The following is a 24,786-nucleotide window of genomic DNA, read 5'->3' as shown; positions in this document are numbered from 1 at the left end:
AGTATAGCGGTGGTAACAGCAATAGGACTGAATCAAGGAGAGAGCTTGAATAGAAGTGCTGTGGCCATATTAATCCTGAGCCAGCGGATAAATTCAGGATGATTCGCATTGCATGTTGGGCCTTATATGCTGATTCAGATCATTGGAAATTGCAGTGGGTATGTGAAATGCAAGCTGCAAACCAAACACAATCTGTGGGGAACTTCATGGATCCTGCCATGACAGGGAGAGATCTGGTGCCCTTCCTGTGCCCGACAGCCAGATGCCGGGGATTGAAGTGGGGTGGCCAAAAGGCTAAGCTCGTGTGTGCCCCGTTGTGTTGGCCTGTCACCAGGCACAGAGCTCCTGAGCAGTGTGTCTGTGCTGCGTGACCGACCAAAGAGTTTGCCTCTCCTACTTGTTAGAGCGCTAGGGGAATATGCTCTGCTCCCCAGCCCTTGGGGCGGCCAAAAAGCGCATGATGCCCCTCAGTTGCTGGTAGACCAGATAAATTACAAAGTGTAGCTTGGGCCTTGTAGTTCTTCCCTTCCCAGTTTTGGAATAGTCAGATGTTTCCCAACAGAAGGGAAAGCAGGAACAATGAATACAGTGGGGTGGGGGAGAAAGAATGAGTGGGTCATTAATGTAAAATGGTATTGCTAAGTACGTACCTGGATAGTGCTTGTGGAAAATGATAGAGAAATCTGAGAGGGTAGTTGTGCAAAAGCCAGATTTGGGAGCAAGTTGTTGAGTTGGCAGTGAGCTGAAATGCTGAAGTCTGCAGACATGGCAAGGATGAGGTGGATTACAGGCCTTGGGCATTGAGTAAAGGAAATGTAGGAACATCTTGGTGACAATTTTGTCCTGGAGTCAGTCCAGAAGTGACTCAGATCCAAGAGTCAGTCCATGGAAGTTGAGAGTCTTTGGCCTGCACTGATTTTTTTTCTGACCCAACACTATTCTGGCCACCACTTGGGCCCTCAGTTCAGTATTGTGTTTGACCTATCTTGCTTCTCCTCTCTTTCTCCTTGCCTTATATTCAACCAAAAGTCAAAATCTATTGCACTCTCACCTGCTAATTGTTCTCTTGCTTTATGCAACTCCTTGAAACAAAGACTTGGGTTTGTGCAATACAAGTTTATGGTGCTGTAAGTGTTATCATCTTATTTTAGTTTGCCATAACTAGCATTTTTATGGAAAAATCAAAATGACATTAAGTAGCAAGGCATGAATTTTATTTTTGAAGTACTTGTACCCAATATCAGCAATATGATCCAGTGTTCTTGTTACATTCCTCTCTCAAAGGAAACAATCACTTTTACTTTATGTAATGTGACTTACATAAATGTATTGAATTAAGGTTGCATTTTTTTAATATAGTAATATATTAATATAATCCCCTTAAGTTATTCCTATTTTTCCTGATTTCCTGTGACATATCCCCTCGAGGGTTAATCAAATAGGTTTGCTCACTCCTGGTGCTAATGGCATAAGATAATGTGTACTCAAGTCCTTATTCAGTAAATAAACTTTTTTGTAGTAAACTACTCTGGTGGGCTGTGTCATCTATGTCAAGCTTGTAGATAGGTTTAAAGGTGTGTCATAACTTTGGAAGTTGTTTCAGCTCTTGGACTGCAGTAGCTGCTGAGACAACTAGTTGGCCATGTGTCCAGGGGTGCAGTGTGCCTGTAGAAAGTACTACGGGGGCCCTGCTACATTCTGGCACTGCTTTTCCTCAAAGGGTCGCTCTGCTGCGTCTGGGGAGCAGAGACTGCAGGATTTTTTTCCTGATGCTGAAATAGCCTCTCTTATTTTAGCCACTGCTGAATTTATTTCTCCTGGAATGTCTTTGGTCTGTGTGGCTGTGCCTTTGAGTTCATAATGTTCTAAAGAGTCACCAAAAGGTTTTATGTAAGTTACCCAATTCACAGCCTTATCGTGTCTGTAATCTGCATGGTCTAATCATTCCATTCTGGTTTACTGCTAGACTAAGACTTTGTGCATGTGATGACAGAGTACCACATTATCTCTTCTCCATACAGTAGAAGAGAAGGTGTATTTTAAAATTCTGGCATAATGCTTCAGAGGGACAAAGTAGATTGATTTAATGGATTCTGACAGGTACTATATAAACATGTTAAAATGAGGCAGGGAGTATTGTGTGTTTAGTTCAGTCTGTCAGTCTTTAGAGGACTCTCACAAAAAAGAAAAAAAAAGTAAAAACAGTAACACTCCTGCCAAATTACAAAATGTTGGTTTTTTGGAGTTCAGGTTTGTGTTTGGGAGGGGGAGGAAGCTGTTTGTCAAGGTCTTCCTCTTTGTATTTTCTGTTAGATTTTAAGGTGTCCATGCTTATTTTTGCCTTCAGACAACTCTAGTTAAAATATCTCAAGAACATCCTTAGGGAGTTTGTGTCTCTGTAGCCAATGCGAAGAATACAGAAATACAAGTTTAATTTTAACTTACACTAAATCTAATTGTGAATAATACTAGTAAACATAATGGTTACTGTCATAGTTTGTTTCACATCTTAGCGCCTTTGTATCCTGGAGTGAATATAACAAGGTAAATGTCTATGAAACAAAAGAGTTTGGTTTTGGATAATAGATAAATCAATCACTTATTTGGAAACAGAAATATTTTGTGTTTGATGTAAAAACCAGAATAGGCAGCTGATGAGGTATATTATCTTCAATAACAAGAATGGATATCTGTCAGGGTAAAACCCTCCCCTGATCACATAGCTGTGCTTGGCTTCAGTCGTCTTTGTGTTGTACTGATTTCCGGTGTTAAAATTATTTCCTTGTATGCATAGTAGGAGAACAGAATATTAATAGAGAAGACCCACTTGAGAGTTCTAGAAGAACAGTTTATCTTTTCTGAAGTGGAATTTATTGGCAGGACTGAAGCTATTGAACCAGTGAAGATATAGCTGAATTAATTTAGTCATATTAAACAAAGTTGTAATTAAATATGAAGATCAAAATATATTCTATGATTTTCTGAAAATGCTATAATCTTTGTGTTTCTGTGATTTGAAAACTGAAATGATAATAGCTTTAGATGACATGGATAGTTTTTACATGCACTTTAACAGAAAAATGAAAAAATGAAATACCTGATTTTGAGAAAGATGGATGATGATAGCACCCATATATTCTGTAACTGTTCAGCTGAAAACACTTACTGTATGGACTTGACATTTTAGCTTTTCCAAGTAATAACTGATCATTGTGTCAATGAGATGTGATAACTGGAGATCATGAAGACTAAACTGAAGTTGAGTTGGTTTTATAACTTCATTTTTTTGTTTAATTTATGCATTTGTTTTGCTGCTTTTTCATAATTCTATATGTTTTAATTGAAATGTTTTATAATACCTAGCAGTAAATTTTTGGGAGGGTGATAGTGCTACTGTTTTGATTATTGTACCTTGGAGTATTTTATCATTCTCTTTTGGCAGGATGGGAATATTAATCATTGTTTCCAGACATGCTGAAAAGTTTTACAGTGGTGGTTTTGAAGGGGTTTGTTAATGTTCTTTCACAAAATTGATTTTAAGATATAGACTTAAAAAGTGACTGGTGAGAGTGCATGGAAAATTTGACCCAAGTATTTAGAAATGGTCTTTCTTGCATATCAGTGTAACATGATGTCTGCCAGGAAAAAATAACGTATTCTGAGCTTTCCTTGATTTCCGTTTGGCTGTTCTACAAAATTAATTCTCTTTAGTAAAAGTCCTCTAAATTTCTTACTAACAAATACTTTTCTTCTGTAAAATTGTATCAATGAAGCCCACAGCCAATCAATAGCTTGACAAAATAAAGCTACCTCACTTAATGTGAAGTTTTATAGAAAATACCTATTTTTTATTATGCATAGGTATTTTTATAGTTTTCTTGTGATAAAAAAGCTATAGGCATAGATCTGGTTTTTTTCCACTGTTGGCATATTGCCCAAAACTGTGAAGGAATGTGTGGGATACACACTTTTCTAGTGCTGTAATGGCAGTTTGAATATCTTTCTTTCCTCATCTAACGTAGCTTTAAGGGGTACACTTTTTCATATGTACGATAATGGAGATTTTACTAAAAGTGCATGGCAGACTCTGGCATTTCATTTGTGATGTGGACCATCCATTTACTAACTTGATTTACTTCTGATTCTGCTTTCAAGCTTAAGATCAGAAACTTTTTCTGTCCTTAATTTAATGAATTGTGGAGACAATTGCCTTACATAATGCACTGTTTGGTAAAGCTGAAGTTGGTGCTTGGGCTCTGCCTAGTTTAAGACATGGAGCTGGCATGGAGCAGGTAGAGAGGGTTAGCTAATGATGTTGCAGCACCTCAGCTGACAGACACATTCCCGTGGACTTAGTAGGTAGAAAATAGGGTTTGTGACTTTTATGTCATCTGACCTGAAATGGGTTGTTCAAGAAAGGTGGATTGAAATTTAATTGGAAAAATTACTGACCTGACACCATTTAACACTGAGAGCAAAAAGAGCATCCACTGCCATCAGCTTTCATTGCTGTCGCTGTAGGACAGGACTTGCATGAGCACAGAACACAGCTGGAAATCCATCTTCTCCCAGTTCCTACCTACATGCAAACATGATGCAGAATCCCTTTTCTCCCTCAAACTGATCTTTTAGTGCGTTTCTGATGATTCTCCTTAGAAATATTTTTAACACTGCTTTCTGCATCTGAAGTAGACTGTAACTACAGCTATAGGAAGCACCTTGTCTTCTGTGTGTGTCTACAGCTCTCTGTGAGTAATAACCTGAACTGCCTCCTGGGGAAGCAGTAACAATTGAAGTTGTTATTTAGCTGTTGTTTTGTTTTGTTCTTTTTATTAGCTGCTATTTTGGTAGGTGTAGTCAGCAGGGGTTGAGAGAGAACAAGAAGTGACTTTTGCTTTGGTCTGAGGAGAAAATTCAGTTTGTTTGCACAAGATGCTGTTGTATCCTAAATGCAGGCAACCGAAAGGAACTGACTGACCTCTGTGCTAGTCAACAGGTCTCTTAGACTATTGCTGGTAACAGTATGAACCTCACACAGCAAATCTTGCTTTAAGCAGAGGGTTCAGAAAAATGGAAAAAGAAAACTGTGGCTTTAGGAGTGTTAGAAAGCCATTTCCACACGTTCAGAACAGCTTTGGGCCAGCAGCAAGGCACTGATTTGAAAGCTGGGTCATACTCAGTTCCTCTGGTCATGTCTGCTTGTGCTGGTAGCAGGGAAAGATTTAATGCAAAAGTTCTTGTTGGATGGCTCTATGACCAGCAGAAATCCCTGAATATAAGGAAGATAGTCTTCTGTTCCATATAGAACAGCATTAAGATGCAGTGCTTCTGGTGCAGCTAACTTTATGTTAATTTTCATGCACATTTGTAAATAACTTCTTTCCATTCCCTAGGTATAAAATGAAAATGCACTTTTTTCAAGGAGTCTGGTATGCCAGGAAATAACTGAAGAAATAAGACCTTCAAGAAACTAGTAAATGTGCAACATATTTTTGAATGTAGTTAAAATTGAATCAAAGATGGAGTTTTCCCCAGTTTGCTTTGTTACATGACAATATTTGAGTTTCCATTCTCTTTCCAGAAAAATACAAATTGTTAAAAGCCATATTAGTATACATGTATCATCTTTATATAAATGATCCTAATCATGTGGGATGATAGCTAATCCATAGATTAAAGCAGTTTGTGAATATGTATAAGTATTCAATTGTTGCTGAAAAAAAATTAAACATGTTTTCTTCCTGTGGTACCTAGGTCTTTTTCTTCCTCTTCCCATCCCCATTAGACTAAATGTCTTTGCTTTATTTTTCTTCATAGATTGAAATGCTAAGGAAGAAGGTAAAAGAAAAGGAATTATTTATAATACAGCTTTTAGAAAAAATCTCTTTCTTAGAATGTGAGGTAAGGCATTACCTTTTATGTTTACATTATTGTGATTATTTTATGAAACCAAATAAAATTTGAAGCAGTGTCACCTGATGTTATCTGAATGCTTATTTACTATATGTATTTGCTGTTCTTCAGTATGGAAATCAAACTTATGACACCAGTCACATCAGGAAGTCTCAATATTCATGCTAAGTTTCTTAACATACAATTTTATAACAGGATTACAATTACTTAAAGCAGAAGCTTCTGAATAAAACTTTATTTTCTCAATAAATACATTATTTCTTGTGGGGATAAGCCAATGTGCAATTTTATTTCCTTGTTTAATTAACATAATTTAAATAAAATAAAATTGTAATGAAAATTACTGTTTTCCAGAATAAAGAATTACAAGATAAATTGGACTACTTAATGGAAAACCAACCAAAGACCAATATAGAAACCAGAGATACTGGTGTAGGGTGTGATCTTCCATACAGGTATTTACTTTTTCTGCTTGTTCATAGGAAACGTCTTCATAATGTCCCTTATTGGTGCTGTATTAGTAAACTGTTGTGCTAATAAACTGTTAGAGTGGATTGTGGAGTTTTGCAAAATTTTCCCAAGTTTAAAAGAGCCTATCTACTGTGCACTTCAATGACTTATGGAGTAGGATTTTTCTAAAAAAAAAAGATTGAAACATATTGCAAACCCTTGAGGAGTACTTATTTACAGTAATGTGATTTAAGCAGGGAGTAAAGCTAGAATTCAAGAGATCTGACTTTGTGAAATATGGGAAATCTTGATGAAATTTGTCTGCTGGGAGTGAAGCAGAAGACAATAGACAGCTCTACCCTGAGGCAGGTTAATGCTGGCTTCATGCATGCTTTATTCTTTGTGTTCCGGGAGATGCGTCCAGGACCATTTTAAAGGGCAGACAACACCAACTGTAACAGTTTAGGGCCGCAGCAATTTCTGGAGATATCCTAGCCCTAGGTAGAAGATTGCCAAGTAAACAGCATGGTAACATTACCACTTCTGCACTGGAATGGCTGTCTCTTATCTGTGGTGGCCAGTGGATCTGTAGCCTGGCTTTGTAAAGATCCAGGTATCATGCCTTCCCTTTTCCTCCTCCCCTTTCTCTGCCCTGAACACTGCACCAGGGTTGCACTGAGCCCTGGGAGCAAGGCTGTGGACTTGCACTTGAATCTTCCCCAAACAAGTCACCACAGGGAAGGGCAAAACAGAAACCAAAATAGTAAGGTAAGAAGGACCCATTGCACATTACTTTTACTACCATCAAGTAAACTTGTTCATCTTAACTGCCCTGCAAATTGATTAATTTAGTTTGAGGAATGTAAATTAGCATATGAAATCAGCAAGCTGCAATACAAACTAAAATTTCTTCCCCAATTTAAAAATACAGTCATTTCAGTGCTCGGCCTAGAGCATATTTTTATGGCATGAGTTTCGAAACCTCAAAAGCTGTTTTTCACTCAGGGTGCCAACAGAAGGCTATCTTTGTTGTCCCTCTTGGGCCCCTCTGTATGTAACCACAGCCCCTACTTATCTGATATTTTGCCTATTTTTGAGATTTGTCTCTCTGCAGAAATTTATCTCCATGCAGTTTAGATTTTATGGAGTTACTCTTCACAATCAATTGTGTTCTTAAATGTAACATTGCTGTCTTTATTGTTGCAGGATCCTTAGTCCTAGTGGCTGTATTGCTGGACATTCCAACATGAGCTCCAGCAGATGCCTACATGTAAACTTGTCAGTATCTGCCACGGTTTTTATCAAATATTCTTTGTGGCATTATAAAAGAAATATGGCACCTATCAAGTACACTGAAGAGTTTAATTTTAGCCTGTCAATATCGATAACAAGGCACAAGTTCATTGCTGTGGCATTTCCTGCCCAGCTGTCTGATACTCTGACATTAACTACGTAAGCTTTTTCTTGTTTCCTTAACAGTACAAGTACTGAGAACAGAAGATCTCCTGAAAGTGCAAGGCTGGTGAGGACATACACCCCATTCAAGAGAGTGTTGGAATTTAGCACAAAGAACAGTACATCTTGAGCATTCAAGTCAACATGCTTTCTAAATACGAGTAAATATATTGCGCCTTTGCAGCTTGATTAGATAATTTTTTATCAAGTCGTAGAGAAGAACAGCAGCATGGAGTCTTGTTAAATTTATCCTGAAAACAGCTTTTTAGTAACTTCGTATCTGAAGTTACTACTGACAGTAACTGTGAGGAGGATATAGAAGAGGTGGGATGAGTGAAACAGCAGTCAATATTGCTTCTTTAGAAGCTGTCTAGTGCAATGTGTCATTTCACATGCCTGTAAGGAAGGAGTTGTATAGCTGTAAAGTTTTTTTTTTTTTCTTCAATTGTGTTGTAATTCTGTTTGTGTAATGAAGCTATAATATATTTTATTGTCAATACTACTAGAAGCAGCATCTGAAACTATGCTGGCAGAGGGCATTAGTCTGTCATAGAGACCTGGTATTGCTGGGTCTTTGTTCACCTGGAAATTGTAACCAGCACTCTTTGCTGGGAGGGAGAGATGCAACTGGGCTGTTTCAAACAATTTCCTTAACGCACGTAGATGGATGTCATGTTTGATGCTCAAAAGAGTTAGCGATAGAGCAGATTATAATGGATTTTGCTTTGCTGGACTGAGACACTGGTTTGCACTTCCTCAGTCATGGGATAGAGTGACTATTGGTGATACATTCAAAATAATTGTGTAGGAAAATGCCTTTCACTTTTTTTTATTTACTCTTCCATTAGAGGAAGGAATTTTCATTAAACAGAATTTTGCCTACAGCAACCTGCAGCAGTTCCTGCAATTCCTACAGCAATAGCAATCCTGAATCAGGATTTTGAGGTGGTTTTTTTTGTTGTTTAGGGGGCTTTTGGGGGTTGGTTTGGTGGTGGTGGTTTCGGGTTTTTTGCCAAAGCACTTAAAATCTTATCCTTGACTTCAAAGTACCAGCAGGAATGACTGCATCTAGTACTGAACTCATTTAAATATATATAGGGTATTTTTTTTACATCTTGTTTTATCTCCCACTCTTAGTGAACACAAATGAATTATGAGTACTTTCTTGTAGTTCTATTAACATGAATGAAGGGCATTTTTTATTATAGTAACTGCTACAAACAACTTATGTTTTGTATGATTAATATTGTTCTTCCATTGAATGTCTGTCCCAGGAGGTACTCACCTTGCCACAGGGCTTCACAGAGTGTTTGCTTTTATCACCAGTCTAATGCAAATTCTTAAATTCAGTACTGTCTGTTCAAATTAAGTATACTCAGTAGAGTTGTATTTAAAATAATAATATTGATCTCATAATCCAGATCTTATTCCTGCATTATTTCATGGGTTTCTGAATTTGTTAGAGCTTTGTTTATTCTGTAGCTGTGCTGTTTAACTAGTAAATAAAGAAGCTTGTTTTGATGTGGTACAGGTATCTTGCAGGAACATTAATTGCTTAATATAATCAAAGCATATACAAAACAAAAGGGGAAGCTCAAACTTCTCCAGCTTTTGTGCTCAGATCATCCTCTGTTTGCATGTAAGTTATTTTTTTTCAACTCCTGAGAACTTAAAATAGTCATTCTTTCTAAAAGATCAAGCACAGTATTATGGATTATATTATGCACAAAATTCAGTAATTGCAATCAAAGCCATTAACAAAAAGGTAAATTATCTACTGTGTGAAGGAATCTCTCTAATCTTCACTAGTATAGAAGTTGCAAACAGCTGCTCAATTTTTCTTTTAAAAAGAGTAATTTAAAAATGCATCGTTTGTTTTAATAGCCCTAAAAGGAAACTCTATTTACTTTGCATGTGATAAAGGAATGCAAAAGATCTCATAGCTATCAAAAGGGCAAAGAAAACCCTCCAGCTGTCACATTAGTAAACAGGCATAATACCATACGTTTACTTAAATAGCTTCTCCCAGAGAAGAGGTGCAAAACCTCTAGAATGGGAAAGGACCCGAAGAGAAGGTCCCTGAGAATAAAGTCTGTTCCATATAAAAACAGTCCTCAGACAAAGCACCCTCTTGTTATGCAAAGCAGAGGAATTGTCTTGTATCTGAACACCAAAGACATGGAACCAGCTGACACGTAAAGAAGCTGTAGTCTCAGCCCTGCATAGGATATTTTTGATTGAATGAAGTCTTGTGGCTTGAGTGAATTTGGGTGGCTGAGTTTGCTGAACAGAGTTCCCAAATAACAGTTGATTTGATCGATAACTAAATTAATTATGGCTATGAACAACTAAGATCAAGAAGTCAAGCTCTAAATGAGAAAACATTTAAATTGGAAGTGTATGTTGATGAATCCAAAACGTGATGGGTAATGACCCAACTCAAATGTCAGGGATAAGTTTTGTACTTGTGTAATCATATCTCCCTCTAGTGGCTGATAACCCCAAATATTCAGACAGTATCTGTTTTTGAAAAGACACTGAAAACTAATCCCAACTGGCCATATTAATGTTCATTATGGATGCAGCTTTAGTTCATTACATAATGCCTTTTGGCTTTTTTTGTGCCCAAATAGTCCCCCTATATTTCAGGAATTTAATTCTGAACCATGGTTTGTGAAGTTATCTTCAAACTTAAGATGAATGGATGAGGGTGGTATTTATAGATAAAAGAAAATGCATGTTGTTGTAAAAGACATTAACTAACAAGTTTAAGTAAAAGTACTTTATCCCTGTGTTTTTGGCCAGAATTCAAAAAACAGAACCTGATGACTGTGAGGTCCTCAGTGAATGGTAGGAGAGGGCAGAACGAAGTATCAAAATGCTCTTTTGACACAAACTTCAAAGGGAAGTTCATTCTACTTTTAATGTACTCCTGGGGATCTCCTATGAAAATACTGCAAGCTATTTTAACTCTGAGACTTGCAAAATGATGATCATCTGCTCAAGACTACAAAGACTGCAACAAGGCATTGAATTCTTCCTGTAAAAGTTTTCTCTGTAAATTCTGTCTTGACTATATGATGAAATGATTTTGTTTTTCTAAACCAAATAACGATGGAAGACTATGCTATATTTTAAGAGCATTTTGAGTTGCAATGAGCTGGATGACCATCATTTGATTGGACTACTGGTCTAAATTTGGTAACTGTGAAGAACAGGAGAGGAACAGTATTTATATAACTGTGTTACATGAAAATGTAGAGCTTTCCAGTCAAATCAGCAGCAACGTAAATTATCATAGATAATAACAAATCTGACTGAAGAGACTGTGACACTTCAGTATAAATTTTGTCAATTTGAGATTGGGTTAATTAGTACTATAACATTAGAAACTAGTAAAATTTCTGTAAACATCAGTAAAAGCCATATAGATAGGTCCCAGAAAGTGCATTAAATATAAGTCAATTGTATGACTGCATTTGTACCGTGATAAGTATTCTTTTGTGATTTATTCCAGACACTCTGGAAAGTATTTTGGGATACAGTTTTCATGTATGCTACATAAATAATGCAGTTCAATTGTATGCTTTTAATACATCTTGTATGTAGGACTTGAAAAGGATAAATTGCAATAAATATGGTATTTAAACTTTTTATTCTGTTGTGCCAACATTCATTTAGAAATAAACTTACCTTAAAACTTGCAAACTCTTACTCTACACAATCTTATTTGTTCAAAACATGTATGAATGCAAAAGTGGTTCCTCTGGAGCCTTGATGTTCTTGTCAGTGTTTCCTTTGGCAGATGGGCTCTTGAGAACAGGAAGACACTCCCTTGCTAAAGATTGAAGCCAAGTAACAAAAGTAGATGAGTTCTTTCATGAAATAAAGAACCATTGACTTGCACAGGATAAACAAGAACTGGGCAGCACAGCTCTTGCAAAAAAAAAAAAAAAAAAAAAAAAAAAACCCAAAAAACCAAAACCAAAAACCCAAAACCCAACAACTTCAGATCCCATAGATAACATCTGAATTAATCTGGGATGATGCTCTGCAGGCTTCAGCACAATGAGATTGGGATGAACGTGGCCCATCTTTTCTTACAGTTTATATCTGCTCACTGATAATAGAGATTTGTCTTTAAGATTGTCACAATGAAATAACATCAACTAAATAAGGAGAGATTGTGCGAACATGACAATCAGTGTAACTGGTTTGCAATGCTCAGCTGAAGAATGTGAAGGTTTTTACTTGGGTAATGCTTTTCTGTGTAGGTGTACTCAGTACAGATTGCCAAAAGGACCTCATAAAATGTTCTTGGGATCAGCAGTGCTCAGTGCTGAACCTACAACATAGGATTCTGGGAGTTAGATACTAATGCTTTTTGGAGAGGCTTTAAATCCCTGTTTTGGCATCTGAAGACTTTTAGACATGGACAGATGAGCAAATAGGCAAGAAGTAAGTTTTCTCCACTTTAAGTTTGTAATTCTGTACAGGAAATCCCTGCTCCACAGAATGGAGATGTACATGCTGAGAGTTTTATTCCACTTACATTTTATTTCATTCCCATTCAGCACCTGGGGCTATTTGCATGTGTAAAAGAAGAAATGTGCTTAAGAGGCCTGATGAGTTAAGGCCCTTCCAGCCCTACCTCAAGCACTAGAACATGGAACAAACACAGGAAAACAAGGTGATAGCAGCCGTCTACAACCTAAGGTATGTGAAAACTTTCAAAAGAAAAAGGGACCTGATGGATTAAAGAGAAAATAGGTAGAAGTGCACATCTATGAGGTTAGATATTCTGTAAAGGTGTGTGTGGTATGGAGGCATACTACAATAATATGACGGTTGCTTCCCATATGTGAAACACTATGTTGATAGGTATAAGCATATATAGGATTGCTTTTAAAGTGTTTGGGGCTTTTTTAGAGAAATAAGGTTAAGGGAGGAGATACTTTCTTTAAATTAAGGAAAATAAAACTAATTATTACAAAGGGACATAATGTGGGTTTTTTAAATGAAATTAAAATTATTCATTTTAATTCCTAATATACTACTTTTTCTGTTATTTTGGGGGTTTATTTTGTACATCTGGTTTGATTCCTCTCCTCCCGTCCCTCAATATTTCCACCTAGGAGCAGAGAAACTGTAAAAGTAGGGGTTTTCCCCCTCAAAACCTACTTTCTGAAGTCTCTTTTGCCCCTTTTCCTAGTGGAAAGAAGTAACATTTATGTATTAATTGAAGAAAGGGGAAAATGACAATGGAAATTATACCTTCAACAGAAAAGAAGCAAGAGTGTTAGTTTTAATACCAATTTTGGACAGACTCAGATATTTCTGACAGGAAATTTTTCCACCTGAAAAAATTCAGCTAGTTGTACTTCATGGCCATCTCCCTCAAAATGTCATATGACTAGAATACATCAGCTTAGTCATAACTGGCATTGATAAAACAGAAACACTGAAAATTCAGACACAAATGTCTGTAGCAATGCTCCTTCTAACTGGTGTGATCTATTAAAAAATAATCTATGCTAGAATAAGTTAGTTATTTGAATACCTTTCTTTTTAGCTATACTATATACAGAGATGACTACTCCTAGGTGACACCTTGCTTTGTGTTGTTTTTTTCATGCGGTTCTTTTTTATTATTTATTTATTCTTTTTTGTTAGTATACCTGACTCTTATTCCTCATTGTCATTCTAATACTTTAATTTTCTTGTAGAAATAATACTAAAATGCATAGTAATTCCAGCCATGCTATTGCAGAATAAATTATATTTAACTCTAGATATCTAGTGACAGAAAACAGACTGATTGAAAAATGTATCTAATAATAGCTCTTGATAATGTCCCAAGTGAGAAACATAGGAAAGCCCATTATGTAAGAAATAAGACACACATACACACACCAGTTTTATTCTATACTTAGCTCACATGAATGCTGATCAAAATATTCAAGAAAGTGATACAAAATAAAGCCTCTAATCAAAAAGGCCAAGCATGCTCTGAGGAAAACAATGAAAATATTACTGCGCACAGCAAATAATGACAGTGTATTGGTCTCCCAAGAGAAGCAAGAGCAAAGTCCTAAGACGAAACTTGAAGTAGGTATTTCTGGATCATGTTCAGAGTGTGGCTGGTGAGGATTTTCCTACACACCTGTATTTCATCCCAGGGCAAGCAATGCCTAAGTAGATAATTTTCCTCAGTCCCACAAGTGCTCCATACTTCTGCTCCTTGACTGAGAAAGCTTACATCTATTTTTCCTTCTTCACATTTGTATCAAAATTGATACTACCTAGATTGCATTGTATCTAGGTGCTGCCCATCTCTCCATAAACAAGAATATATTTGTTCCGGCACCTTCCAAATTTCAGCTATTTGTTCATCACTCTGGATCCGTGTGTTACCTGTAAACAGACTATGGTATTCCAAAACTTAAAACTCCCAAACTGTAAAGATGAACAATATTCCTTCCCAGTCACCCTGGACAAATACAGACTTGATGAACAGTATTCCAAGTGAGGCTACAGAATGAGCAGTTATGATTCCCAGCAGTCATGTTATTAGGACTTTATTCTCTTCATTTTTTGCTCTATTTTTCTCTGTTTATGAATTTAGCACATAAGCTGAAACCCATTGTACATACCAGCATTACTTTTCTGTACATGTAATAACACCAGTTGAACCGAGAGGAACCATCATCACAATAAGCGCAGAGCAGTGGTCTAATGAGATCGTTCCTTCCAGACTCCTCCTTTCATGCGGCAGAAGCAGTGCTGTTGCCATCCCCAGCCTTCCCACTTTCTCCAATTCTTCTTGCAAGATGCAGAAATGTTACACAGATGGCATGACTTAAGCCCACATTACAGAGGCAGCAATTCAGAGAACTTGTGTGAACGGGTAATCTCCTGGTGAGAAAAACTCCCAGTGATCTCCCCGTCCCTAAACTCTTATGGAAAACTCCCTGAGGGATTTTCCATGGGAGACGATCCAGGTTGTACATAAGAGACAGTGAAATGGTCTCTTTGGCTAGTTGCTTAACTTGGCTTTTCTCTCCCTGATAGTGGTACTTTTTTCCATGGGTAGCTGCCTACTTGATTAATCTCATTTCCCCTGGCCCTCAGCCTTTCCAGTCACCTTCCAGCTGAGCAAACAAAGGGGCGGGCAGCCATTTGAAAATGCTTCCTCCCTCAGTCTCTCCAGGGTCAGCCCTCCGCTCATCCTGTTCATAAAACAACTGTTTTAACAATCTCTGAGAAATGTGCCTCTTCGCTATTACTTGGATCAAGAAACCTCCACTGGGATCAACTTTAAAAGGCTGACATCTGCCACCTGGGAACTACCATTCAGCTAATGACCGAGCTTATTACTACTAGATGGAGTGGACTTACTAAAGCTCACGGCACTCCTATCAGTTAGGAACGTTTGGAGCAAGCAGGCCAATGTTACAGTACAGTCTGAATTTCTATATTCGGTCTCTGTATCTTACATACACATTAAAAAATAAATGCTGCGTAAAGAAAACTTCAACAGATCTCTGAAGATTAAACCTTGAGTCCTAAATAGCAATTGATGCTCTGCTAAAAGCTACTTGGACACAGGGAAATGGCATGGCTTTCGTCAGTGAAAATGCAAAATAATTAATGTAAGGAACATTTAAGCTTCTGCAGCTGTTTAGGCATACTGGCTCTGCTCTGCAGAACTCCTCACACCCAGGCTAAGATGAAGTATGTTCCTTGAATACCAATTCAATTTCTGTCAGAGTGTTGTGACGAAAGGGGGACACGGAGCCGGACCCACCCTGTGGAGAGGCTGGCGCGTGCTCCTCCCCGCCCTACGCAAGAACTGCTTGAGCCGGCAAAAACCAAACGTCTGACGTTATTCTCGGCTTGCGTGAACGTATCAAAAGGAGTGCCGAGCGCTCGGCACCCCGAGCATCCCCGTCCCCGACTGGGCAGTTTCTCCCGCACATCGGAGGCGGGGCCGCTCCCCTCAGGCAGCGGCCGTGTCGGCCTTCGCGTTCCGACCAAGTCGCGCCCTGCGGCCCTACCGTCGTTTCCGGTAAGATGGCGGCCTCCGGCGAGCTGCGGAAGCGGCGCCGGACCCGGGCGGCTGCGCCGGTGACAGGCGGCGTGGGGCGGCATGGCAGCGTCGGGCGGCGGCGTCGGACTGAGGGGCCGGAGCTTGCCTGAGCTGCGGGAGATGCTGAGGCGGCAGGAGCGGCTGCTGGCGGACCGGTGAGGAGAAGCGCGGGCGCCGAGGTCAGGCCTCCGGCCGGCTTCGCCCGTCCCCGCGCAGGCGGCAGCGGCCAAACCCCTTCCTCCTGTTTTTCCTCCTGTTTTTTTCCCGACTCCTGTCGGGGGCGGATGAAGCTGCAGATACCTCGCGGGGCGTCCGGCTTTTGCCGCGGCAGCGGCGCTCTCTGGAGATGCGGGGCTGCCGCCCCTCAGCGCTTCCCCTGGGGCCCCGTCCCTGCCCGGCCTCCCTGTACCTTCCCTGAGGCCGCGGAACCGCGCAGCGCCTTCCTCCCGGGCTGTCAACATCGCAGCCGCTGGATAGCCTTCTAATTGCACACGTCTGGGTGGGTTTACAGCCTGCGGGCGGTCACGGAAACAACTGTGTGATTATTTCTGGAATACGGACAAAAAAATCTGTGTGCTCTGCTTTGATGAAAATACTAAACTCTGTTTGCACACTGTGCAAAACAGAGCAGAAAAAAAGTGTAATAGTTGGTTTATCACAGTATACATCTGAGGCTGCAAGTGCTTTGCATATTACCACCTTTCAGAAATCTAGTATGTAAGAAAGAAAATGCTAGAATAAGAAACCTGCTATGTTAACTATTCTAATAAAACAGTTCCGTATATCAGATTGAAATAGGATTGTTTCTACTCTGTTAAATAACTTTTTTTTTTTGGTCCTAGGAAATTCATTGCTAGGCTTCCAGATAAGGGTAAGAAGATCTTGGATTTTGCTGAAAAGCTGACGCTTGCCATTTTACAAGAAGAAGAATTGGCAAGGACAGCTGAGCTGTTATCTGCTGTCAGGTTGGAGTTTCAGGTGAAACAGGAGGAGATTAATACAGGCAAACAGCAAGTTAGCCTAAACAAGGACATACTAAACCATGAAGATTCCTCAATCTTTAATGAAAACTCTAATATTAAAGAAGTTCCTGAGGTTTCTTCCCAAAAGCAGGAGGAAGAATGTATTGAGCAAGATGCCACAAATACAGCTCTGGAAAATCAAAGGACTCAGAGGAAAAGTGATAAAGTAAAGACTGTTGCAACAGATCAGAATCTTTCTTGTGAAGTCGTCTCCAAGTCAGCCACGAGCAGTCATCTGAAAAATGATGAACTGGTATCTCAGAGCAATACTGAGGAGAGTACAGAAAGTACAGCTGCTTTGGACAACAGTAAAGACACGTTGGTTGATGCCTTTCAAAAAGTTACAATTGTAGATGAAGATAATAGTGAAAAAGTGTTGGAAAGAGAGCAGAATGTGGCTAAACGTAAGGGCAATACCTTTGGAAGCCTGCACCCCAAGACACCACATTATATTGAAGTTCTAGAGTCTAGAGCCAAGAACCCAGTCATAAAAAAAAACAAATTTAAAACAAATGTGTAAGTATTATGGAATAGAAAAAACTTTTGTGAAATAATTGACTTGTATAAAATTGGAAACGGTATAGAACAAGCATGGTGGGTGACTAAAGAGTTTTAAAGTCTTCATAGAGTTTCATAGCTTAAGCTACAAAACTATCAAACAATTGGAGAAACTTTCTTGTGGATCGATTCTAGAACTTGTAGAACTTTCATAGCAAGTAGCCTTCTGCTTTTCCTGCACCTCTACAGAAATTTCAATTCACATTGTCTGTACTGGTACCAGTAGTAGTTTATACTTCGTGTGACTCCCAAAGCATTGCTGTCATGCTTGCTAGCTAATTGGCATACCTTTTCTGTTCATTGTCAGGAGTAACTTTTGTGATATTGTCTCTCTGCAGAGAAGTCTTTTTAGTTTTTCTGAGTGCTGCTTTTTTTTTTTATTTATGGTGTCATAACACTTCACATTTCTTTTCAGCTCTTACACACTGAAAATAACAAATTTTGGAACTGAAGTTGTTCAACCTTGTGCTGCAAATTTGGGTCACAACTTTTATGTTTTATGTCTTCCAGATTATCAGGAGAGCAAAGTGGATCATCGCATGGTTCCTCATCCAGTCAATCACCCGGGGGATTTGGCTCTCCAATTACTACTGAAGAAAGACGACTTAGAGATAAGAAACATTTGAATGACATCACAGCAGCTCGACTGCCACCACTTCACCATTCCCCTGCTAAGCTCTTATCCATAGAGGAATCCATAGCAATTCAGATACAGCAAAAAGAAGCTTATGAGGTATGAATTTAAGATTTGGTCTGAAAAGCAATTATATAATTGAGATCGCCCCTAAAAAAAGAAAGCATAAAAGGATCTCTTCATCCTGATGAATTTGATGATGAAATGGAGTTGGGCAGACTTTGAGGAAAGGGACTTTTTCTTGTATTTGAGTCTTTTAATGATATAATTAAATAATGTATTAATCCCTTGTTATTTCTGCATTAAAAAAAATCTAGTGTTGGTGCATTGCACTCACCTTACCTCTGACTAGAAATTTAAATATATACCTTGCCTATTAGTCTTTGAAGAGTTTTTGGCCTTTGTATAAATGAATGCCTAGCAGTATTTCTAATTCTTAAAATATGCAAGTATCTGCATTTGTCTTTATTTATGCTGTGCCCAAACAATCCATATTCTGTTGTAATGGATTTTGATTTTTGACTTTCCAGGTAGTTCCAAGCTAGTGTTTAAATTAGACACTGTTGTAAAAGTGTTTGCTGCTTATTGTTTTAAAAGCACTTGCTAATTTAGTCATCTTGGCACTTTAAGGGAGATAATTTATTTGGAAAATGGAGATATACTTTTTGCTGAGGTTGCTGAATGACAAGAATTGCTATTGCTACATGGTTACTGTGCACAGCTGCTCTCTTATGTGGACTCATTTTGTTCCATTAAATCTGTCATTAGTGTATCACAGGTGAGGACTGTGACATGGGGAATTTCAGCTCTTAGAAGAAGGACTTCAAATATTAATAGCCCAGTTATGAATAAGTGTGAAAAGAAACCTGAAGTTTCTTTGCTAGTTACTAAAACTTTTAATTATGCCCACTCTGGATATGCTAATATTATTATGTCAAGTTTATACTTTAGTATATTAGTTTTTTCATGACCAGGATAAAAATGGCAAATGAACACTTTCTAACTTGTGTCTTTTTCTCTTCTTTTCTTTTCTTCTTTTATATACAGGAAATGCAAGCCAAGCTTGCAGCACAGAAGCTTGCAGAGAGATTGAATATAAAAATGCTCAGGTTTGAACCAGAGGGGGAGGCCTCAATGCAATACAGAGAAGTGAGAGATGAAGATTATTTTTCAGCAGAGGACTGAATTCAAGAATGGATGTCTGAGGATGAGCCACGTAACTGATCTTTATGCAGTACTTCTTAAAACCCAAACCTGAATATTGAGAATGCTTGAGCTAGTCAGGTTTTTTCTAAAATTTTAATATTACAGCTATGGGAAGGGTTCAGTATAAACCTCATAAGTGTTATTAAGTGGTAACCCCTGTATTATTTGGGGACTGTTTTTTGAGCAGTTTGGGCAGTTGGTCCTTGTGGAATGCCCCATAGTTTTCAGCTACAGCAAAGTGAGCTCTTTAATACACCTTTTGCAGGCTACGATGAGTCATCTACAAGAGAAGGTTTCTTCTGCGCAGAAACGTGATTGCAAAGGGCAGCAACACATGTGTCCATAAAGTAAGCTAAGGTGCCTGTGAACTGCTCGCTCGTATGAAAGCTCTTGTCTTGCATAAATGTGAGATACTTCTTTTATCTATTTAAGATTATCTGGCTTTTACCGTATGGTGAAAATACATGCCCGGACAGCTGCAATAGATACGTGATAGTTAGCTGCAAGTTAGCTTCTTATCACATGAGAACTTGTTTCTGTGCCCGCACCTTAAACTAACACTTTCTGCCCTTATATTGTAAATAGGTTAAGAATTTCAAGTGATTTTGTAACTCAAATTCTGTTCGGGCTTTAAGGACTCTGCTGTTTCACTTTTGGTGATTACTGCAAAGCACATCAAGAGATCAAGTTAGTCCAAAGACTTTAGTATTTTTATTAAAAGTCTTGGTGTTTTTCCATATTTTTGTACACTGCTTTCATACTTTGGAATACTATTTTTTCATAGGCTGATACTGGAAATTAAGAGATCCACCCTCTGGTTTTCTTGGAGAAAATGTTCTATGTATTTTGCAGTTTTAGCTGTTCTTTGAAGAAGAAAAAAAAAATCTTCCTTACAATGACATTTTCTGCCTTTTAATATGAATTTTGAAAGATAAGGGACACACTGACAGGATATTCCAGTGCTAGTATGAGTTCAGTTCTCAAAAACAAACCTCAGAGATTCCTGGTATAGCCTGGCAACACCTGTTTTTTGACATGCTGCGGCAGCAGTGTGTGCAGGGCAGCTGTGCATGCGAGGCTCTTCCTGGATCTGTACATATTCTGCAGGAATGGTGTCTCTGGAAATTGAGGGTACTCCAGACGTGTCATTCAAAAAGCTGTACGATGTCATCTAGAAATGGGGGATGAAAGTCTCTGCCACTTCTTGAGTGCACACAGCACTTTACTAGCAGGCAATAACTCTCTCCCGAATGCTCCACAAGCTCTCCCAGGCAGTCCCTGTGGCACAGTCCATACCCTGGCAATGCAGTTGGACAGGTGAAACTGCTGCTAAGCTAATACATGGTATTTTTAGACTAGGTCATGTGTTGCTCATCTGTGATGCCTACTTCCTGTACCCTTTCCTCTCACAGGTTTCTTTTTCTCATTGTTCATTGGCTTCTCATCAGCTGTCTGCTCTTCCCTTTTCCTCCTAAGACTTATCTCCTGTCACTAAAGCAAATTCATATTCTGCATCCTTGCGCCACCCATTCCCTTTCACATGATTTATCGCTCCCTGTATCTGCATTTAACTTCTGCCACATGTCACACATGGTCCTGCCATTGCTATCTTCTCTTGCTTTCTGTAACTCCATCTTAATACCAGCTGTGCACCTGGGCACCTTCTACATACCTCAGTCACTTGAATATCTTGCAGACATGTGAATGTCTTTGTGTTTTTGCAGCAGCTGCCCTCCTACTGAGGCTTTCCTTTCTTATTTCCTATTTTGGTTTCAGACTGTGCAGGTGTTTGCCAGTTCCAGGCCTTATAGCCTCCATTTTACCACTTTATCCTGCTTTTTTTCCCTCTCTTTTTTAAAATTTTTTCATTTATTTTGTGCCCTTGCTTCATCTTCCCAGATTTTTGCCATCACTTGTCTCTGTTAGCGTTATTTTTGGCATACTTTCAGTCATTCACATTCATCCCTAAGCCTCCATGTTGATGACCCATCTGATGCCTGGGTTGTATGTATTTCTGTCCTCCAGCATGTGGCTCTGACTCCAGAGACCAGCGGAGTGCTCTTCTCCTGTGGATGCACTTCATCTCTCGAATCACCATTGTCCATGCTATCACCGGCTTGTCCGGCTGGGTGTTGTCATCAGTCTCCCGTTATTTCAGTCTGTTGTACTGCTTAAGGACAAGAGGCCTCAGAAGTGTATTGGCTTTCCCTTTGCTGTCGCATGAAGCCTTCTTTTCATCTCTCCCTCTCATTTAAGATCATCACCCTTATCCCTGTACTGACTGTGCTGTCACACCCTTTTAAGTTTTTTAAGCTTTTCTGTGCTAAAGAAATTTACACAAAGGTACACAGTTAAGGATTTGTTTTCTACATTACCAAAAGCTAGTTCAACATAGGCTACTGCTGACCACTGTCTTATGCTAGCTAAAATTATGCTCGCTCTTTGCACTTTTAAGGCTTATGTTTGCTCTCTAAACTTTGTGAAGCAGTGGCAGTTTTCTTAATCTGTATTTTGATAGCATTCAACATGTTGGGACTTTGCCAAAGTGGATCCCCTAAATGAGCAAACTTCACCTTTAAGGGGAGGAAGAAATCACTGTAGTAACAGGTGAAGTGCATTATATATTTGTTATACAATTAGCAGCTGTTCAGCACAGTGCTGGTGGAGTCCTTGTGGAAGAGAGTGCTGTGTGAATACAAACCCAAGCTTAAGGTATTAATTTTAAGTTATTGCTAAAGGGTTTGTGTTACTGCAAAACCTGGAAGCTTTCATGGGGGCTTCTTGGTCCTAGGTTCTGAGCACAGGTATGTACTTCGAATTAATATTTTGTGAGTGATGAGAAAGAGAGTGAGGTATAAAGAGAGTGTCCCGTGTTAAGGAGGATGTGCAATCCAGAAGTTTGTAAAAGGTTAGAGAACAAGAGGGTGAATCTTTGAATGGTTTAGTCATACTGAATTAAGTTTCTGATCGAGTATGATATTGCTGTTGTGTATTTCATCATTCTCCAGTTCCACAGCATTTCAAAACATACACTGAGAATTGAGGAGCTTGCTCTCTTTTTTGGGAGTTGTCTGTTTTATTGGAGTGGGCTGTTAACTCAGTAGAAAATAAAGAATTGAAAATGTGTTTCTGAAGTTCCTTGTGTGAATAACATTTTGTTTTGACCGTGTAAAGTTTGCAGTAAAATTTTGGGGAAAACTGGAACCTTTTGCTTCAGTGCTCCACGAGGAAAACACTGGAGATGGAGTTGGAAACAATTGCTGTACAGGGAAGGAAAACTTCTAGGAATGCAAATGGATGAGAAAAGATCTGCAAGGCCTAAATCTGGGCAATTGTGCAGGTCTGAAAGATGGCACAGAGACAGAACTTAAATGGTGTGCTGCAAGTACAAGAGCTATAGCATGTGAGGCAGGTATCTGTGCAGCAGCAGCTGTAGGCCCTTGAATTTTGCATTGTTAGGAGTACCTGATCCCCAACTTGGTAATAGAGTTTCTGTTCACAGCTGTAACCTCTCCTGAAGGAGAGAACACGCAATCTGGTTTGCCAGCTGTGGTGATAACACAATCTAGAGGATTTAGCAGCCTAAAAATTTATGTTAAGTATTTGGGAAATAACATTTGAAAGAAGAAAGACCTAAATGTTGCTATACTTAATTATTTTGGGGAACTATGAGAGTTACTAAGGGTAGAAAATTTGCAGAAGTTTTTCCTGGTTTTTAGAATTAGACCTAGCTGACAGGTCAGCAGTTCTATTAGTAGTTTTCTGTCTGAATGGCTTGTGGACTGCTTTTAAGGGCCATGCGATCAAAAAAAGTCAGTGGCAGTAAGCTGCAAGTTCCTGTGTGGAGGAAATGGGGCCTGCAAATTGAGAGAATTTGAAAACCATGGCGCTCTGATGTGGAATTTCTGAACCTGCCGCAAGGATGCAGTATCAGGAGTCAGAGTAAAGAATATCCAGACACTACAGACTGATGAATCAAAACTTGGGTGGGAAGCCATGGCAAAAGCTGGTCATGCTCCGTGAGCAGCCCCTGGGCAGCAGTTTAGGGGTTTCTGTATGGAACTTGCAGACAATTCCCATATCCCAGACACACCACAAGCTGGCAGCCTTTAGCAGTCTCGTGGAGGAGATAGGGCCTGAGTTGGAGATGGAGATCTGGCTGGCTAGTTGTTTTGTGCAGCTCTATCGCAGAGCCAGTTCCCTGGATCCAGGAGGCTGACTGTAATCTCAGTTGTGTTCCGTGCTGAGTTTTGCCAGTGAAAATCATCTGTAGTGGGACCCTGTTCAGAACATTTTTGGCCTAATTTGAGTGGCATCTGGCTCGTCATCTGCCTTTAGCAAGTTAGTGCCTGCAAGGAGTATCATTGGTCCAGGGGAATTGCAATGAATTCTTGGCCTTTTATATCAAATGAATGGCATAAAGGGGGCAAGGAATGGGAGTCCCATGTTGGAAGCAGCTGTGCCCTACCCCATGGACTCTGCTGTAGGAAAAGGTGGCTTTTCTCTGCTTTGCCAGCCTTGCTTCTTTTTCAGAGCAGTCTAAGAAGGAAGCATAACTTCTCCAAAGTGTCTTGTAAGGACAAACTCTTCAGGGAGTAGGTCTTGCATGGTGTGGTCTTGTTCCAGGGAGGTGCTAACTGAACTGTATGTATGAGTTTGTGGCTTGTGTTTTGTTGCAAGTCCGCTGCTCTTCGGGTGGTATGTGTGGAGATCACCACTGAGATTTCCTGGTTTCCTAATGTTTGTTTTCAGGTTGTGAACTCCCACGTTCTAGGAGGGAAAGGGAAGTAGAAAAGACAGCTGTGTGAAAACAACATTTATTTTGCTGTGGTATTTTTTTTCTTTTTTGGTAAGCTAATGATTGTGTTTTATTCTCACACTTCTGCAGTGCTATGTCACTGCTGACTGTGGCAGGCAAATGTTAGCTGACTGTAGTCCAAACATTTTACACTTACATTGACTTTCCGTGGGATATGAGTGCTTAACTCCATTTGACTCCTTTGTAAATACTGTAATTATTCTTCCATGTGTATGCAAAGCTTTAGAGGCATTTAGTCATCTCTTCTTTAAAGCAACTGTTTTGATCATTTGGTTATGATTTTATTAAATTGGCCTTTGATTTGGTGAAGCATGAAAGCATGTGCTGAAGTCAAAGCTTGATTCCTGTAGGAATATTTATGTGCAAGTGCTCTGTTGAACTGGGATATTGGCTTTGTGTTTTGTTTAATCTCTGCGTGCAAGGGAATTTGTGAATAAGAGTTGTGAACCGATTACTAAATGTGAGGAGATGACACAAATGAGCACAGTGAAATGTGTGTGGGAAGCAAATTGATTTTCAACTTGCTAGAGTCATTGAACTAAGTATTTCACTTCTAATCATCCAAATATGAGTGAATGTGGCCTCCAGCAGTAAGTATAAGACAGATTTCTTGACAGGGAAATTTGTAAGAATTTGTACT

At 39.1% G+C, this 24,786-nt stretch overlaps 1 protein-coding gene across 4 annotated transcripts in view; it reads left to right on the top strand.

Moving 5' to 3' along the window:
• Positions 1-22,461, top strand: part of MYZAP (myocardial zonula adherens protein) — a 62,484-nt gene extending 40,023 nt beyond the window's left edge. For 2 of the 4 annotated variants that reach the window (XM_054836463.1, XM_054836465.1), the window contains 3 exons: positions 5,818-5,901; positions 6,268-6,368; positions 7,843-11,526. In XM_054836463.1, the coding sequence (XP_054692438.1) occupies positions 5,818-5,901; positions 6,268-6,368; positions 7,843-7,948 (291 nt within the window). In that variant the 3' untranslated portion in view covers positions 7,949-11,526. Of the gene's footprint in view, positions 1-5,817; positions 5,902-6,267; positions 7,132-7,842; positions 11,527-16,749; positions 17,446-17,997; positions 18,221-19,168 lie in introns of those variants that run through there. The other 2 variants (XM_054836466.1, XR_008578578.1) reach the window with 2 other exon arrangements.
• Positions 22,462-24,786: the final 2,325 nt, after the last annotated feature.

This window comes from Grus americana, chromosome 10 (genome assembly GCF_028858705.1).
Source record: "Grus americana isolate bGruAme1 chromosome 10, bGruAme1.mat, whole genome shotgun sequence".
Classification (NCBI taxonomy): Eukaryota; Metazoa; Chordata; class Aves; order Gruiformes; family Gruidae; genus Grus; species Grus americana.
Note: the sequence above shows the minus strand (reverse complement) of the source record. Positions and strands in the feature narration are given on the sequence as shown.